At 37.5% G+C, this 20,866-nt stretch overlaps 1 protein-coding gene across 1 annotated transcript in view; it reads left to right on the forward strand.

The window, feature by feature from the left end:
- Window positions 1-20,866, forward strand: part of adamts3 (ADAM metallopeptidase with thrombospondin type 1 motif 3) — a 113,296-nt gene that overhangs the window by 48,841 nt on the left and 43,589 nt on the right. Inside the window, exons 5-6 of the mRNA XM_012955366.3 lie at window positions 19,338-19,537; window positions 20,238-20,321. Coding sequence (XP_012810820.2) covers window positions 19,338-19,537; window positions 20,238-20,321 — 284 coding nt within the window. The remainder of the gene's footprint in view (window positions 1-19,337; window positions 19,538-20,237; window positions 20,322-20,866) is intronic.

A 20,866-nucleotide genomic window follows, 5' to 3' on the forward strand; every position in this document is an offset into this window, starting at 1 on the left:
AGTGGGTAGCGGGGCATTCTCACATATCTTGGGGGGAAGCAGTCCAAAAGATAGTAAGGAAGTGCTTCAAAGATAGGTGACATATCCTCTTAGTTCCCAGGTGGCTTAACATGTTGGCTATTTCCATCCACAGTGGCTGACTAAGTGGACATTCCCAAAATATATGAATTAGGGTGACTTGTGCTCCACAATTTTTTTCTGCTGTTATGGTTTTGACATTAAGGGTTCACTTCCAAGGGAAAATACCAGAGGAAAGATCTCTTATCCAATACATGCATTGATAATGGGTTTTATGGCCCAAAACATATTATATGATGCATGATCTATGCTGAGTTGGTTAATATCAGTTACAATGTATTAGTTTATTATTACACATAAACAGGATAGCCTGTAGGAATATATATATATACTTTTTTTGAACAATACACTGAGGGTAGAAGCAAAAGTTGGTCTCTGGATAACAGATGCCATATTTGTACAAAGTAATTTTTTAAGTTGCTATTTTTAAGGTGTTGTGGAGGCACATGTCTAGAATTCAATGGTAGGGGGTGCTAGGACCCTAGGTGCATGCCCTTTCTGCCTCCTATTCCTTAGTTGCTCTTAGTTGCCAGTCAGGAAGAAGAAATATCTCTTATTTCTCCTCCCCCTCCCCATTGGGAAAAAGAAAAAAGAGAAAAAGAAGCTGGAGAGGTACCAAGTGGGGGAGGGTGGGAGCAGAAGTGCAGAGTTTGGGGAAAAGTTGTTGAGTGTGGTGAGAGGGTGAAAGAGGCTGTCACCCCTAATACAAGCAGCAATATCTTATACTAAACTTTCTAAACAGAGAATTTAAATGCAACGCTGCTGTTAGTAATGTTTAAAAATTAGGTAAACATTAGTTTGCTATTGATACTGATACACATCTATGTTTTGATAAGGCATAAAATAGTTTAAATGGAAAGATGAAGTAAACGCATACCTGCACAAGCCCCTTTCCATCTCCCCAACCACACCCAGACACTCCAGGACAATTCCCTTCAAACTTTGAATCAAAAAGCAGAGCTGTGCAGCAGGTTTGGTTGCTGTGTTTGCTGCTTTACTTCCCCTTGCTTGATGACACTGATCACCAAATAGGACCTTCTCCTTGTTAGCAATTGCCACCAGAAAGCCAGAGACAGGAAGAAAAGCTCTGCCTTTTCAGTTTATAAGGGATTTGAAGAGAGCTGAGAGATGGCCAGGGCAGCAACATCATGATTAATGTTGTGTTTTACTTATTGCTTTAATATGCTTTTCTAAAGGTTTTATTCATGGTTATGAGTAGTTTGAAAGGTTGTTATGGATTTTTAGACGTGTCCCAAACTTTGCACCTGTTATTCGACTTGTCATGTTCTCAGACATTTACTCTCATTTATTTTAACACAAGACTGATCAAAGAAAACTTCTTTTGCTAAGGGTTAAGCAAATAGTAACCTTTGTTAATAAAAGAGATCATGATGACTGTTAAATAACTTGGTGTGATTCCACAAAGAACCACATAGATCATTACAAATTAATAATTGCTACAGTTGTGGTTGTCAGTTCCAACTGGTTTTAATGTCTTTAAATGTCAGACCTGCATTGTGGATCCAAAAAACTGGGGCGAGTGAACAGAACATGACCTGGCCACAATGGCATGGACAAATACATTTTAGTTTTCAAATCCTAATTAATGGGAATTATGTAGCTGATGTGAATACAAATAATTATATTTTTACTCTAATCTTTTACTCATCTTGAAGCTGACATTTTTTAGATTAACTATACTAGATGCATTAGCTCTGAAGCCTCACTGCTGTTATAACCATTTTAATGGCAGGATGAAGATTTAATAAATTAAGTGTTTAATGTGTAATTAAATTAAGAGTTGGTTTAAGTTGGTTTTGAGTTAGTTTTAAGCTAATGTGCAAACTTTGTTTGCCTGTTCAAAATAAATATTAACTTACACTCTTTCATATCACAAGTGGTCATCTAGGGATGGGCAGCCTTTAGTTTCCCTAAGGGCAACACACTGTTTAATCTATAACTATCATTAAACTGCCAGCCATTTATAGAATTACACAGAAAGCATTGTTTGAAAATAATGTAACTTGTATCTTGTTACCAATAATTAATGTGAAATATGTTTCCTTTTCACTAGATATTCTAAAGGCCTAATGATCACAGGTAAATTCAATCTAAATTTAATCTGTGGTTTCTGTTGCTTAAGTAGCTGTACACTGTAGCAGAGTTAGTGGCTTTTGAAGTGCACATAAGCTTCAACCAGAAATGGTATCCAGCCAGCATGCTTGTGTTAAGTCCTGAAGATGCTTTTTTTTTTAAATGCAGACCTCCACACACTTAAGGACAAAACTAATTGTTGGGTCTTGGCAGAAGGGGTGCATAGAATTTGAGTGGTCGTTTTGCATTTCATGAAGATGGTACGCAATCATAAAATTATGTTCTGTGTCAACAAGGCACCAGGGCCTTGTTGACCGGTACTAAAAGCGTTTAGTTCAGTGCTTGCCAGGCCTCTTATTTCTGATATTTTCAGACTCCCTTTCATCTGGTATGGTACCTATATATTGGAGGAAAGCTGATGTCATTCCTACATTTAAAAAGAGATTACTATCTCAGCCTGGCAATTATAGGCCTGTAAGTTTGACATTCGTGGTCAGCAAGTTATTTGAAGGCTTTTTAAGGGATCACATTCAAATTATGTTCTGGAGAATGGCATTATGAGCAGTAATCAGCATGGCTTTATAAAGGACAGGTCATGTCAGACAAATTTGCTTTTTATTTGCTTTTTATGATGAGGTTAGTAAGAAACTGGACAGTAGGGTTGCAGTACAACTGCTTTCTAAACTAAGGTCTGTTGGTCTACAGAGGGTGGTTGTCAATGGTACATTTTCTTATTGGACTAAGCTTCTTAGTGGGATTCCTCAGACTTCTGTACTGGATCCACTTTTATTTACCTTGTTCATTAATTAGTAAGACAAACTGGTGATCTGGGCGGCTAAGTAGCAGATGAGATTTAATGTTGATAAATGTAATGTCATACCCGTAATAGGACAGCACTAGGCAAATCCATAATGGAAAAGGGCCTTGGAGACTTGTAGACAATAGACTTGGCTGTGGTAAGCAATGCCAGGCAGCAGCTCCAAGGGTTTTGAAAATGCTCAAATGGTACAATTTTGAGTTAGAGAGGGTCCAGAGAAAGGCAACTACGATAGTTAATGTTAGTGAAAGTCTCAGTTATAAAGAAATGGTGGAGAAGAGGTGCTTAAGGGGTATATGATAACTATGTTTAAATATATAAGGGGATCATATAATTATCTCTCTAATGCTTTATTTACCAGTTGGCCCTTCCAGCAGACACAAGGGTACCCATTCTAGTTAGAAGTAAGGAGGTTCAGTCTGAATATTCAGAAAGGGTGAGATCTGAGAGTTGTGGAGTTCTCTCCCTGAATCAGTCATACTGGCTAATACATTTGATAGCTTCAAGAAGGGGTTGGATGGCTTTTTCGCAAGTGAGGGAATACAGGGTTATTGAAGATAGCTGATCCAGGGACTGATTCGATTGCCATCTTGGAGTCAGTAAGGAATTTTGTCCTCCACTGCGGCAAATTTGAGAGGCTTCAGATGGGTTTTTTTTGTCTTCCTCTGGATAAACTAGCTGTTAGGCAGGTTATATATACAGTGCTTTGCAAAAGTATTCACCCCCCTTGGCATGTTTCATGTTTTGTTACATTCCAACCTGTAATTTGGTACTGTCAGTGTCAAACAACTAGGACACCCTTTATCCTTCCTTTGATTAAGTAAGGTACTGACTTACTGTGTCACTGTATCAAACTTTTTTGCGTCATCTGATAGTTATAGCTTTTTGTATTAGTTTGTGTTAGTAGGTCCTGATATATTTGATTATATAATGAGTTATAAGTTGGAGTAGAAACTCCATCCTTTATATTCAGTAGTTAAAGGGGTTGTTCACCATTGTGTTAACTTTTAGTATGATATAGAGGATAATAATGTGAGACAATTTGCAATTGGTAACATTCCGAAACAAATTGGTCTTCATTTTTTATTATTTTCAGTTTTTGTATTATTTTACTTTTTGTCCAGCAGCTCTCCAGTTTGGAATTTCTGCAGCTGTCATGTTGCTAGGGTCCTTATTACCTGTAATTGGAATTCTCTTAGTGACAAATGAACAATTAAAGCCAATTACTGTATGCTTCTATTCATATGTCTGTAGTTAATGATTAACTCTGTGTGGTTCGCTGGAATGAAATGATCTATTGTAAAAACAAGAGCAGTTTATGAGTCATCCCACCCCTGGGAAAGCATTTGATGTCCCTTTTGTTTTGGTTCCAGGTTTCGCTTTAAGTGTTTCTCACAATATTCTGTGCATTAGGTTATATTTTGGGAGTTTGTGGGAGTAGCCGGCCTGCTTTATACATCCTACTCCACATACCTTGAAGGCATCTTTCCTATGTATTGAAGCTATGAGTTTATTGTAACTTTCCTAGCTACTGTAGCTTTCAGGGATATATATTTTAATCTAATATTGTAATTCTTTAGTCTTAAGGTGGCCATACACGAGCAGATCCGCTCGCTTGGCGATGTCGCCAAGCGAGCGAATCTTCCCCCGATATCCCCACCTACGGGTGGGCGATATCGGGGACCATTTAGGTAAAAAAAATAATAATCCGATCGTTTGGCCCTGGGGCCAGACGATCGGATTATGTGGGCGGCTATGGGGCAGTCGGATCGGGGACCGCATCAACGAGCCGATGCGGTCCCCGATCCGACCAGATTTTCTAACCTGGCCGATCGAGATCTGGCCAATTTCAGGCCAGATATCGGTCGGCCAGGCCGATCTGCTCTCTGAATACACGGGCCGATTAGCTGCCGAATCGGTCCAAGGGACCGATATCGGCAGCTATAGTCGGCCCGTGTATGGCCACCTTTAGAAGCTCCAGTGATGTTTGTTTAGCAAAACTTGTTCTGTGACTGAAATTCTACAGACTCCTAGGGTATTAAAACCCAGATTTTCCCCTCTGAAAAGCTAAAACAGAAGTGAACTGAAAATATTTCTTGAATGTGGGTTAGCCTTTTTTTCATCAAACCCATTATTTTTACTGACTGAACAATGGCACCAAAGCAGAGGATATCATGAAATTGACAAGAAGTAACCATTTTTTACAACTAAATGACTTTATCTTTTGTATAGAACTGTGTGGCCTTGCAGTGATAGCATTTACAGAACTTCAGACTGGCACTAAGCATGGTATAACTTGGATACTGGGATACCCAAAGCAGAAGTGCATTTAGGTTCTTAATTTATGTCACATTTGGGATACTTCTTCTCAAGTAGGAAGTGTAACGACCCGGTGTTTAACACTGTTGCTATGCATTGCTGGTGTCCTTAGATAGACTGTGACCTAGGCACTATCTACCAGCAGTTTGTAAGTTCTGCATGTGTTTCCTCAAAGTACTCCAGAAACATGCAGGTATGTTAATTGGATCCTGATTAAATTGTGTTTTGTTAAAGGAACAGTAACACCAAAAAATGAATGTGTATAAAAGTAATAAGAATAAAATATACTGCTGCCCTGCACTGGTACAACTAGTGTGTTTGCCTCAGAAATTTATATAAACAAAGCTGCTGTTTAGCCACGGGGGCAGCCATTCAAAGGAGAAAAGGCACAGGCACATAGGAGATAACAGATAAACACTATTGTATTCTAGAGAGGTCATCTGTTATCTGCTTTGTAACCTGTGCCTTTTCTCCTTTTTTCTAACTTTAATGGCTGCCCCCATGGCTACACAGCAGCTTATTTATATAAACTATAGTAGTATTACTGTAGCAAACACACAAATTTTACCAGTGCAGGGCAACAATACATTATATTTTAATTACTTTAAAAAACTTTCATTTTTTGGTGTTACTGTTCCTTTAAGATATTATAGTGAAATGCATTGTTCCAGGAAATGATGAGAATGACGACCAATCTATACAAAGTGCTGCATAAAGGTGTGAAGATGTGCTGCTACGATAAGAAAAGGTGAGAACCTTGCCTTAGGCGGCAACACCCCGTGATTTACCAGAGGCAGCAAAAAGCCTCTCCTGGTTGCTTTAAAGGACACATCAACCCCAAAATAATTTTTTGCCTAATAAAAGAAAACATAATTGTAAGCAACTTTCCAATATCAATTTATTAAAAATTATTAGTGCTTTAAAAGTTATTTGTAAATGTAATCTCTACAGAAAGCAGCATTTGCTGAACTCCTGGTTGTTACTTTTTAAACAATGTTTCAAGTGCCAGGCCCCTCCAACAAGACAGGTCTGTGAAATCTGCTGGCGTTTGTTATATTTTTTCAAATGCCAGAGCCACCAGGGCAGAGAACTGCTTTTAATAGCAGTTATATATACAAATAACTAAAAAAACATTACAAATATGTAATGAATGTATATAGCAAAGTTGCTTAGAATTATGTTTTCTTTTAATTAGGCAAAAAAATATTTTTGGGGTTGACATGTTCTTTAAGAGCCCAAGTTCTGGTTATTAAACCAAACTTTCTGCTCTTCTAGTGCAGAGAGCGTGATTAGTCTTGCTGCACTGGTGATGCAACCTGCCCTTAACCCGCCCTGAATTTTTGAGCGTGGGGGGTGGCTGCCGTTTGGGGCCCAGAAGGTGCTGATTCTATAGAAAAGAAAATCTATGAACCGTAGTAAAAAAAATAAAGTTAAAAGGGTTGTTCACCTTTGCGTTAAATTTTTGTATGATGTAGAGCAGGGGTCCCCAGCCTTTCTTACTCGCGAACCACAGTCAAATGTAAAAATACAAGCATCATAAAAGTTAATGGAGGTGCCAAATAAGGGCTACGATTGGCTATTAGGTAGCCTCTATGCACACTATCAGCTTACAGAAGGCTTTATTTGGTAGGAAATCTTGTTTTTATTCAGCCAAAACTTGCCACCATGTCAGAAATTCAAAAATAACTACCTGCTTTGGGGGCACTGAGAGCAACATCCAAGGGGTTGGTGAGCGACCAGTTTGAATGAGAGACTGGTATATGAATAGGAAAAGACCTGAATAGAAAAACACCGTATATACTCGAGTATAAGCCGATCCGAATATAAGCCGAGGTACCTAATTTTACCTAAGAAAACTGGAAAAACTTATGGACTCGAGTATAAGCCTAGGGTGGGAAATGCAGCAGCTACTGCTAAGTTTTAATAATCAAAATAAATACCAATAAAATTACATTAATTGAGGCATCAGTGGGGTATATGTTATTCAATATTTATTTCAAAGAAAAAAGTAAACTAGCTCTGTAAGCGGAGAAGAGGGTCAACAAAAACAATGAGTACTACCCCACGCTCATTGCACATTGGCAAACTGGCAGCGGACCCAGTCCCGGAGGAGATGTAAGGGGAAATAAGTATTGCTAGTGGGAGCCTAGGCCAGGGCACTGGAGGGTCTGGTTGCAGGTGGCCTAATTTGCACACAAAGGAGAGAGGGTGCTAGTCTAGAGGGACCCATGGCACCCGACTCGAGTATAAGCCGAGGGTGACTTTTTCAGCACATTTTGGGTGCTGAAAAACTAGGCTTATACTCAAGTATATACAGTAAGTTGTAAAAAATAACAATAAAACTGTCATCTCACAGAGCAACAATTCTTTGGCTGCTGGGATCAGTCACCCCCATTTGAAAGCTGCAAGGTGTCAGAAGAAGGCAAGTAATCAGTGTCGGACTGGCCCACCACGATACCAGGAAAACTCCTGGTGGGCCCAGGTGTCAGTAGGCCTTCTTGCTTCTAACTATTTAGTCTATTTCATGGTCATTCCATATTTCAATATGTGAACAAGGAAGCTTGGTGGATGGAAGAATAGAGTATAGTATGTAGAGAAGAGAGACTAGGAGAATATAAGAGTTTAATGGAGGAGAGGAGGAATTAAAGTTTTGAAAGTAGGCCCATGGTCCAGGGTTTTCTGGTGGGCCCATGTCATCTCAGTCCGACACTGCAAGTTATTAAAAAAAACATAAATAATGAATAGTTGCATAAAATACTATAACATACTAAAAGTTAACTCAAAGGTGAACCACCCCTTTTAGATAAAACTTAAAAAGAAAACAAGAGATTGAATGATAAAGACAGGGAGGGAGTGTAGCTGCTTTAAAGAAACAGAGTTATGCATAAAGGTCATCCAAGCACACTCTCTTTGTCTATTATAGGATTCTTTAGAGACAATAGGGGTCATTTCATTGGGTGCACCAGTGGTTATCCATTTACTGCTACTGTTAAAATTAACTGGACAAATTATCTATGCTGTTCACCATAAACATAAATAATACAAGTTATCCTATATCTTAGTATTTTAATATTACTGTGTTTACTGGCATTTTGAACCTATTGGATAGAACTTGCAGTCTATGATTTAGTTCCTAAGGCAGAGGAAAATAAAGTGGTTTGGTCAGGGTCACAATGGTCCCTTAAATCAGGGATCCCCAACCTTTCTTACTCGTAAGCCAGAGTCAAATGTAAAAAGACTTGGGGAGCAACACAAGCATGGGGTTGGTGTTGCTTACGAGCCACTGGTTGGGGATCACTGCCTTAAATGATTGTTATACAGAACAAATTAGTGTTCAGTAACCAGGAGTTTTTCCACAAAGGCACAAGGGTATGAGCTACTGTCTATACTGTAAACCACACTTGTTTCTAATTACCTACTGAAATGATGTCTCCAGACATCCTGTGCACTTTTACCCTCTCTCTTGTGGAAATCCCTGTTTAAAAACCCTTGATGACTTTTAAAGCCTGCAGGAATGATAAACAAAGGTACACGTTTTTCAGCATGCTTTTAGTATGTATAAAAATAGACCTGCATTATAGACCTTAAAAACTTTTAACAATAGTGCCTCATGCGTTCTTTGGTTAATGTGAAATATGCATGAAATCATTTCTAAAAATAATAGCTTCATGTGTTAATGTGTGGTAGCAGACCAGCAGTCAAATTGTTTGACTAAGCTTTCTAGGAAGTATGTTTTAGTTGAACATTCCTGAACTATGACTGCCTTTAAAATACAGTAAACCAATTTTTTTTGTCATAAGGTCTGACATAATTACTAGAAGTGATTGTATTGTCCAGAACTCTTCTGTGTACTTTATTACTCCCTTTTTCTTATAATTCATTATTGTGTTGAAATCGTTGTAAATACTTCCATATAAAGGAAAAAGTCTGGCACTGAAATAACAGCAGTCTTTCCTTAATAAAGTGCCATATTTTTCCCAGGTAACCAGTAACCAATAGCAGCCAGTAACCAGCAAATACCACTTGCTGATTTGTTGCTATATATGACTAGACTTTTTATTACACAACCCATAATGTTGTATTCATTTTTCTTATTTTCATTAAAGGTTAATTATGATGTTCAAACATAATCACCCTGGTTCTCAATATATTTGTGTCACCCTTGTATTTTATTTTATTTATTTATTTATACTTCATCTCTATATTTTTTTTCTTAGAGAAGAACCCCATATAAAAATATTGGGGCACCATGAGCAGTGTTGCTTCACATAGCTTCTTCATGACAATAAAGTATAGGTTTTAGCAGGGTCTTATTTATATATAGGTACCTGAGGGTCCATACCTAGGGCACAAACCTTAGGAGGGCAACACTTGGATGGCTATATATTGAACATTTTTTTTTATATAATATAAAGGAAAATAAAAAATCTCTCCTGCCACCAGAGACTACCTTTGAAAATCCGGTGGTGGAGCTAGGGGGTCACCAGGCACAATATGGCAGAAGTGACGTCACGTATAGAGGAAGTGATGTCACTCATAGCAGAAATAACTGGGGGAGGCACAGATATGTTTGCACTAAATACAGGTTTGTACCTAAATACTGTGCTATCCATGAAGCAGCACCCTCTGAGACCATGGCCATTTTAATTATTTTTATGTCTCCTTCACCAAAGTCAGTAGTTATACCATCACTATAAAATCTTCTCTTTTTAATATTACAGTATCATTCATAAATTATATTTTGACACAGTTCAGTTGCCTTTGCTTATCGTTTTTCTTTGAACCACTCTTCTATTTAACTGTATTAAACAACCACTAAAGCCAAAATTTTCAGGCATTCTCAGGTGGCATTTTGTTGCAGATACTAGTGGTCAAAAATTAAAGTTCCAAAAATAGAAAGAGTTGTCACAGACTGCCTTTCAGATTAATACATTATTGGGAATTGGTGATTGGTTTCTTTCCTTTCAATAAATTTCTCCCCACTATTAAACTAAACACAGTATTCATTTCTTGGTACAAACGACCTGTTTACTGACTTGGTTTTGACAAATGAATATATTTCGTGAAGTAAGATTTAAAGTATTACATATACAAATTGACTTTTAATAAGGCTGATGATAAATTGATTGCCAATGTGTTTCTATTGCCTGAAAATATATCCAAGTTCTTAAACTATACCCAGCACACTGTATACTGTATATTTTTTACACGTGATCCACTAATAAAACAAGCTAGCACTGTAGATATAATGGTTCTATTCACAACTTCCAATGAACTAAACACCTGTAAATGTTCAGTCATGTATAAGCCAAGAATTTAAAGAGCATCCTTGATTCAATTCTCCGAATGCCATCTGGAATCGCTTTCCCATCAAACATGAAAAATGTGTTATTGCTAAGCTTTGTATGTTCAATGCGTAATAATTAGTGTGTAAAGTGATACTTCTAGTGTACAACATAGCTTTGTAGGTTGACTACAGAAAACATATACTTATCCATCACAACGTGTTTTTAACCTGTTAAGTACTAAATCTAATATTTGTATTTTTATTCATATGCACATAAAGCTTCGGAATGATTCAGCACAAACTGTATGGTAAGATGTCGTGATATGAGGAGACTGAGCTATATGTTGCCGTTTGCACAACCCCATTTTCAAAATGCCAGAATATTTGTCATTCTTGCATGCTTTTGGGTTCTGTCATGCGTCAAACAAAATCCTGCTCCTACTGGGTATCAAATATTACTCTTTTTACTCAGCCTTGCTTGCTCCCCCTCATCAAGTAATGTAATTAATTCCATGAACAGGGGCATTTTGAGGCTGTAGAGTCAAGGCACAGCAGTGTGTACTAAGCACCATAGCAATACAGTTCAGCCACATGGTTACCAATCTACTTTGTTTGAGGGTGGGGGGTGGGAACTAATTCTATATGAATTAAGTTAAAATAGCAAATTGATTAATTTTTATTCATGGTTCTTCATGTTGTAAGATATTCTGTTCTCTGTCACTACACAACAGATTTTTAATGAATGAACATTGTTTTATAATTACCAAGGTTTCCAGCTCATTACTTGTTTTGCAAGTGTTGGTGTTCTCCAGCAGGGGTAGCTCTTCCAATTGATAAGCAGCTTGCTCATCAGAGAGGAGGAAGTACACAGGGCAGAACAAAGTGCCCTGTACCTGATGGGGACACTGTTATTCTTCATGTTGCAGTGCTAAATGGACAGCCCACTGGGGGTGGGGATCAAGGTGACCACTCCAACATTACATCATGTTTGTGGCATTAATATTCTACAGTTGCAGCCACTTGTGGAATAAAGTAGGCAAGAAGCACACTTTCCTCTTATTCAGTGCTGTCCAACTTCTGTAATGCTGAGGGCTGGAATTTCTCTAGCATACATAGTGGAGGGCCACTAATGGAAGCCAGTTTTGGACACTCCTCTTTTTAAACCACACCCACTTCAAACCACACCCATGTTATCACAATGGTGGTAACTCAGCAAAAACCCAAATGCTTGGTCCTCACTGCAGGGATATTAACCATCATTCATATGTGAAAGAATTATATTATGTCATATTAAGACACACCCTTAAACTCATATGCCTCCGCCTCCCCTGTGGATAGCCCAGCAACCCCCAGCACATAATTACACACCTTAGGAACTATTTAATGGCACTGCCAGAACAAACCCCTGCCAGGTTTACCTTCCATAGGCAGCATAGGGCAGACAGAGTATGGCACACACTGGCAGCATAGGGCAGGCAGATTATGGCACACACAGGCAGAGTATAGCACACACAGGCAGCTAAGGGCAGGCAGAGTATGGCACACACGTGCAGTATTTTCCAGCCCTATGCTGCCTGTGTGTGCCATGCTCTGTCTGCCCTATGTTGCCTGTGTGCCATACACAAAGGCAGCATAGGTCAGGCAGTACATACAGTGACACAATGCTCGCACTGCTCCTACAGTCTGTCTGTAGGTGTGAACAGGTGAACAATGTGGGTCTTACAGCCTGAATCTGAGGTCTGAACCATGCAGGGGGCCAGTTAATCTCAGTACTGATACCATTTAAAGTTTTCACAAAGGTAAACCATCAAAGCAGCCACACAGGGGGGGGGGGTTGCGGGCCGCCAGTTGGACAGCACTGCTCTAATTAATGCATGCATGCAACAATATGTATAACACTTCTATCATTCTGTTGGTATAGTCACTGCATCCGATCAACATCCGGTATCCTTTTCCCTCTGGTATGAAATTATCTGCAGTGAGAGAACATTCTGTGGATACAGTAAACGTATATAGACTTAAGTTCATTTGTGGAGACAGGGTAAGGCTTTGGGGTTTGTTATACATTTTATACATAATTCTCAAGCTGAGTTTATGACACACATGGACTTTATGACAGTTGCATCAATGGTTAGACTTATTTTGTTTTGCATATGTACTCCAGCTTAACTCTGCACCTTGCACACTGCACAAAAGTGTCTTTAGCTGTAGAATCCGGGCTCCCATGATATTTAGAATTAGTGTGCTAGCAACATTTTGGGGAGAATGTAATTAAATAGTTGACTAAACATATGCATAATACAAACAAATAGTCTTCTATGCAAATAATATTTGCTTTGCACATACGGCAATGGATCTGTATGTCTGCTAAAACTGGCTGTAAATATTAAAGCTTGGTGTCGGTGTTCATAGGGCCTCTTCATCAGTAGGATTTGGACCAGCCTGAGAGAAAAAAAACCATATAGTATAGAATATGGGCATCCGTTAATAGATGTATATAATGAAAGAAGAAGAAAGTGATAAAAACATTTATTTTTCCCAAATAAGACCAGTTTCTGAAAGAGCAGTATTTGTAGCATTCTAAACAGCTATTGTAACATCATTCAATTATGATTAGTAGAAACACAGGTCTGCATTGAGTATACAATGATTTATTAAAAAAAGAAGTTTGATTAGTTGACTGCATGGGTTAATTGGTTTTTATCTGCTGAGAACTACAGTGTTGGTATATTATGTTACTACTAAGCAGTTCGTATGTGAATCACAGAGGGCTTAAGCTATGTAGCATCTCAGCTTCAAAACTGAAGTACATTGAGATCTAGAGAATGAGATCAAAGGATCAAATTCCTCATACTGGCAGGTAAAAACAAAGCAAACAAATCCATAAAAAAACCCAAAGCAAACTGAATCAGGGTGCTTTTGTCTCCCATGTAAAAGGTGCAAGATTTATTTAATTTTTCCTGTGTTAGTTTCTTGACATTTTATTTCAGTATGCAAATTTACTAACTGTGGTTAATGAATATCTATTATGTTAAAATTCTAACCTCATACTGTTTGCTTTGTGCAGTTTCCCTTATTCAGTAAGACAGAAGGGTACAACAATGGTATTCATACTAATATGCAATTAATAAAGGACTGTGCAATGAAAAGATACATATTGGTTGTTACATAAGTAGAAGATATATTGTTATTGATATAAATAAACCTATTGGTATGTCTCATTTTTGCACATAGCTGTGACATATTATTGCCGCTGTAAAGATTTCTTCAATGTACATTGTAGGAGGCCTTTCCCAAGCTATAAAGACACATTCTCTCCCTTTTTATCACCACCGCTTACATCCCCTCCTCCATTTTTTCCCTCCCTTTCACTTAACTTTTTTGACCCTTTTAGTGCCAGAGCATCTTTGATCTGTTTCACCACATGTTGGCACTCAAACATCGGTGTTGTGTTAAACAAATAACTGACCAGAAACGAAGACTCTATAGTGTGGCATAACACTGGGAATTGCCCAGTGCTATTGATTTAACAAAGCATTTTTTAGCACTGTTTCAAAAATTTAGTCTGAATCCTATGCAGGATTGTGAATCCTTGGGAATATTATTTAGCAAAGTGGTAAGAGCAAGTAAGCAAGAGAAAGCAACAGCTTTCAACTATTTCATTTTATAAAGCAGGAAGGCCCATTTATCAACAATCTCATTTTGGTGGTGTTAGAGGTTTCTGAAACCACAATTAAACTCAATTCCATGAATATCAGTCATTTATCAAAAGATCTGAATTGAAACAGCATGAACAAAAATCACGGAATCCCCAACTGTTTCATATTGTTATACCAATGCAAGCATAAAAAAAACCCAAACCATGAAGCAATAAAAGATCTTGTAATAATTTTGGAGCAGGAAAATTAAAATAGAACAGTAATAAATGCCCCTCTTGGTATAGTTAGTTTAGTATCTGAAAACTTCCACAGTGTGCACAACAATGCCAAATTATATGTTTTAATAAATAGTCGGGAAAACTGCACACTGCCAGCATGGAGATAATACCTGGGTTCCAGTGCAGTATTCAGACATTTTACGCAGTTAGTGATAGCACTCACAGGAATTTAGACACAACAATAATCAAGTGAAAATAAGCGATGAGGTTTATTCAGTCCAACGTTTCAGTTCCTGTTGGAACTTTTGTAAGGGACACCAACACTATGTGAATTACATATAAATATATATATATATATATATATATATATATATATAAGAACAGAATGCCGCACACACAAGGACTTAAAAAGAACTTTATTTCTCTGTTCTTCTCTGTTCTTCATTTACATAAACTTCTTGCCAGCACCTGGGGCAGTTGATTGTTTGTAGGGAGTTCTCCTTTTGTTTCTTTTATATATATATATATATATATATATATATATATATATATATATATATATAAATTTATTTAATCCCATAACATTGCCTAACACTGTCTGTGCTGCAAAACTCTGTTATGCTATAAAATAATAATAAAACCCTATTAAACATACTGTGACAGATACCTGCTCACTTCAAAGCAAAACTATAGAGGTGGTCATTTACAAAGTGCAGGGTGCAAAGTGCAAAAAATGGACACAAACTGCCAGTTTTTTGCACTTTAGCAGCATATTGCACCACGGATGTCGGTCTTTGAGCTCTTTGCTTACTTACTTACCCCCCACAAATACAGCAAAACATCAGTGCTGTATTCATGAATGGCAGGCTGTTTGAGGCAAGGATATCCCACTTCCCCTTAACTCGCCTGCCAATCACACAAACAAGTTTTGGAGCACCGGTAAGTGTGTGCTAATGAGCCTTGTCCTTACCACCTACCCTATGACAGCTATGCTATAAAATTTTTCAAGGTTGTGAGTGTCCTTTTACAACTACAACTTAAGTCGATAAAAGTACATATTGCTCCAAAAGTGTTTGTGTTTTTTTCCTAGTTGCTACACTCAGTTCCTAATAAAGGCTAACCCTACTTTTTGCAATATGTTACTTTGAGTCTTTCCAATTGCTGCAACTTGTTCTGGCTGGGTTACTAGAAACAATAAGCAGCAGGCCTAAAAGGATTCCCTCTCAGTATAGAAGGAACAAGGAAAATTCAAATTGTCCCCAACACTTAATAGATAACAGGCCAAATAATGGAAATGATAATACCCACAATGCTTATTATTTATGAGAAATGCAGAAAACATAATAATAGTAAAAGCTGTAAAACAAATAGTATCAGGCCAAGTACAGCCCAGGAGAGTTATTCATAATCCTTTATTATCTTTTTTTTTTTTTTTTACTAATACCTGAACTGGGGCCAGTATTAGCTGTATTCACAAAAACTATAACTGGAAACAGAATTGTAGTAATGAGACCCAGACATCATAAATTGCATAAGTACTATGTATTATTCATTGCCAGAGAATTGAGAAATGAGACACAGAATCCATAACTTAATATTAACTAAATGCAAGGCCTTAATATACAGTTAGGTCCATAAATATGGACAGGGACAACATTTTTCTAATTTTGGTTCTGTACATTACCACACTGAATTTTAAATGAAACAACTCCAATGCAGTTGAAGTGCAGACTTTCAGCTATAATTCAGTGGGGTGAACAAAACGATTGCATAAAAACGTGAGGCAACTAAAGCATTTTTTTTAACACAATCCCTTCATTTCAGGAGCTCAAAAGTAATTGGACAAATTAAATAACTGGAAATAAAACGTTCATTTCTACTACTTTGCTGGCAATGACAGCCCGAAGGCTTGAACTCATGGGCATCACCAGATGCTGGGTTTCCTCATTTTTAATGCTCTGCCAGGCCTTTACTACAGCGGTTCAGTTGCTGTTTGTTTGTGGGCCTTTCTGTCTGAGGTTTATTCTTTAACAAGTGAAATGCATGCTCAATTGGGTTAAGATCAGGTGACTGACTTGGCCATTCAAGAATTTTCCACTTCTTTGCTTTAATAAACTCCTGAGTTGCTTTTGGCTGTGTGTTTTGGGTCATAGTCCATCTGTATCATGAAATGCCACCCAATCAATTTGACTGCATTTAGCTGGATTTGAGCAGACAGTATGTCTCTGAACAGCTCAGAATTCATTTGGCTGGTTCAGTCCTGTGCCACATCATTAATAAACACAAGTGTCCCAGTGCCACTGGCAACCATGCATGCCCAAGCCATCACACTGCCTCCACCGCGTTTTACCACGCTTTGGATAATGAGCTGTTCCATGCCTTCTCCATACTTTTTTCTTGCTATCATTCTGGTATAGGTTGATCTTGGTTTCATCTGTCCAAAAATGTTTTTCCAGAACTGTGCTGGCTTTTTTAGATGTTCTTTAGCAAAGTCCAATCTAGCCTTTCTATTCCTGAGGCTTATGAGAGGCTTTCACCTTGCAGTGCACCCTCTGTATTTACTTTCATGCAGTCTTCTCTTTCTGGTAGACTTGGATATCGATGTGCCTACCCCCTGGAGAGTATTGTTCACTTGGTTGGCTATTGTGAAGAGGTTTCTCTTCACCATGGAAATGATTCTACGATCATCCACCACTGTTGTCTTCCATGGATGTCCAGGTCTTTTTGCGTTGCTGAATTCACCAGTGCTTGCTTTCTTTCTCAGGATGTACCAAACTGTAGATTTTGCCACTCCTAATATTGTAGCAATGTCTCGGATGGGTTTTTTTCTGTTTTCGCAGCTTAAGGATGGCTTCTTTCACCTGCATGGAGAGCTCCTTTGACCGCATGTTGTCTAAATCTTCCACATGCAAGCACCACACATGAACTCCAGGCCTTTTATCTGCTTAATTGATAATGACGTAACAACGGACTTGCCAACACCTGCCCATGAAATAGCCTTTGAGTCAATGGTCCAATTACTTTTGAGCCCTTGAAATGAAGGGATTGTGTTAAAAAAATGCTTTATTTTTATGCAAATGTTTTGTTCACCCCATTGAATTAAAGATGAGTCTGCACTTCAACTGCATCTGAGTTGTTTCATTTAAAATTCATTGTGGTAATGTACGGAACCAAAATTAGAAAAAAGTTGTCTCTGTCCAAATATTTATGGACCTAACTGTATGTTCAATCTCTCCTTCGAATTAGCACTGAAACTCATGCAAAATATCCAAAGTTCAGTTCCTGCCTCGCTACAGCTTTTGAGACATACTCTCAGTGTGAAGGACATTATGATAACATAAACACTGCACATACTGAATCTGTAAAACAGATGGGAGGTATACCCACAGAAACCAAGCACATGAAAATATCCCATGTGAGTTAATTCACTGGGAAAACTTTGGCCCATTTACTACGTAATTTCTTTTAATGGCTTTCTTGGAACATTGAAGATTGAGGCTCTGAACTTTCGGACAGTGCTTTCTGTAAGCTGCACATGTGTGCACTTGCATTGAAGTTATGACACCAACAATACACATGACAAATTGTGGAGCACACTTAATTACCTGAACTTTATCCCAATTACATTTCCTGCGCTACTTCCAATTGCCAGCTATATTTCTTGCAGTATACTTTCTATTAATTCAAATTTAATTAATTCAAAAATACGTCTAAAAAATCCAGCTAGCAGGGCTGAACTGTTTGCAGTTTATTTTAAATGTAGTCAGTGGTGCCCTACAACATGAATTTATTGCTGTGTCCTTGCATTTTCAAGTGATCTGGTCACCCTAGTTTCTATGCTAAACATGCCAGTCCCCACCAAAATGTTTAAAATATACTCATGTTGAGAATTTTAGTGACAAGCGTATTCACAAATAGTTGTGATGAATATTCTATTCATAACAGCAGGTTTATCGCATGATGACAGCATATTTCCATTGCATGTGTTTAACTCTACCTGCTAGATCAGCCAGTAAGAACCCATTTTAGAACAAGACCTAGCATATGAATTTATCACCTACATGCTAACACAGTGTTCCCACTTTTAAGTTAAAACCTTGAGGTAGAACTGTAACATTGTGGCATGTCTGGTGTTTTACCCACAGTAACCAAATTGCTGTTTTGAATGAAGCATAAAGAAACCTTTTTTTGATGTGGAAAACCAAATGTTAATGTTTTTTTTTCAAAGAGACCCTCCTGCTGAAATACAGTAGCTTCTATTGTAAGTTATATGTATTCCATTCACATGCAGGCGCACACAAACACACACACACTTTTCTAAGTGTGCCGATACATCTGTAGATAACCTATGGATTATTAAAGCACATATTTATTAATGTATGTATTTATTAAGAGAAGCTGGCAATTTATCTCAGATTCCCAGATTTCTAAGCTGGCCTGCTGGTTTGCATTAGTTGAAGGGATTTGCGAAACAGCATTCACATTGTGTAGCATATATCATTATTCTTTTAGCTTATTTTTAAAGTGCATTTATATTCAGACTGTCTTATTGTACTGGGGAGAACACAACACAAGTGCTTACAATACTTGTATAGGCAGGAGGTAGTGAGGGCGTACAGTATGTGTCTCTTGCCCTAAACTGTGCATAATTCAGTTGTGGGGGCATATTTTTTAAAAGGTGAAAAAGACCACAGGTCAGCAGAGGGTAATTCTGCTGCGTTCTATTTAGTGGTAAGGGTGGAAGTGACACTAACCTTATGAACTCTTTGTAATTCATTATGATCATGTGTGTAAATATCTAGTGCAAAATTTAACAGCGTAAAGCTAAAATGTGTCTAATATGTTTTGTGATTTTTTTTTTATAGAGGCAGATTTTGCTGGCCTTGATAATGTGGACAGCATATTCAGTAATATCGAAAAGCAAGTAAATGAAACTCTTAGACGACGCAGACATGCTGGTGAAAATGATTACAACATTGAAGTACTCCTGGGAGTGGATGATTCGGTTGTGAGGTTTCATGGAAAAGAGCACGTTCAAAACTACCTGCTTACCCTGATGAACATTGTGAGTAATTTTGTTCAAAATGCTAATTTACATGAATATAGCATATTCTGATCTGCTAAAGTTAAACACCGGTTTTCTTGAAGTTAGATCTTTGAACCAGGAACTGTGATCAATAAAAGACTAGACTTTGCCTTGAGTAACTATACCTAATTGTTAAAAAAAAGACTCCTATTACTTTATTTTTCCCTCTTTGCAAAACAAATGAAATGTTGGTTTTATTTTTTCAAGAGAAATGTAACCAGTGGCCAATATTCTAAGAACTCTGAAAAGTCACTTTGTTCCAAAATTATTCAAGTAGAAACTCATGTCCTTGTAATGAAACTTGTTATCTTTGTAGAGCTTTCTCTTAAACTTAAGTATTTTGTTCCCTCTCTAATGGCCAGAGTAAACATGCTGCAGGGTTTCCATTACATTGTAATAGTTTGTTTCCAAATAAGATTTTGGATTAAATTGCGTGCATTTAAGTAATGCATGCATTCAACCTACCAAAACATTTCAGTGGAACCTACATTTTAATGTATTTTAAATGCAGAGATCTTAAAATGGTATGATGTACATTATTTTAAAAAGAATTTTAAATTAAATATTGAACACTGAATTGTAAATGAAATATATATATATATTAAACACATTTGTATTTTATAATATAGTATATATTTTTATATATGCATCAGAGTACATTTTTTTTTCTCTTGTTCAGGTTAATGAAATTTACCATGATGATTCAATTGGGGTCCATATCAATATAGTTCTGGTCCGTATGATAATGTTGGGTTATGCAAAGGTAAGAAATCTTATTTTTTTATTTAAACAGCAGAGAAAATCGAAATGACCACAAAAACAGTATAATGAATTTGCATGGTACTTGCTGTTTGAGTACTTTTACTTTGTTTTTTTTGAAGCATTAGTAATAGTGCATAACACAAGAAACGTGGGTGTTATTTAATGTAGTACATGCAACATAACAACTTCATCATTCAGTAAATATTGACTGATCCCCGTTGGGCCATACACAGAACCTTGTAACTCAGTTATTAGAGATGATAATTAAAGATTTGTGGGTTGCTGATGTCTGACAGTTGGCCTTGTCAGTGAGGTAAAAACCAGCTTTATAAAGCATACTGCATTTCCTAGTTGTACCTGTTAAGGAAGGTCCTCAATAGGACTTTGGGAAAGCGTTCTCAGATAGTGTATACCCATACCATTCCATTAGGTAAGTTGATGTTTAGTCTTGGGAAATGAAATAAAGCAATGTATTTGAAGTAGCCTCATTTAGCTATGTTGAAATTTTTCACAGTGTTAAAATTAAACAGAAAGAGCAAGCATCAT

The sequence above is a fragment of the Xenopus tropicalis genome, chromosome 1 (assembly GCF_000004195.4).
Source record: "Xenopus tropicalis strain Nigerian chromosome 1, UCB_Xtro_10.0, whole genome shotgun sequence".
Classification (NCBI taxonomy): domain Eukaryota; kingdom Metazoa; phylum Chordata; class Amphibia; order Anura; family Pipidae; genus Xenopus; species Xenopus tropicalis.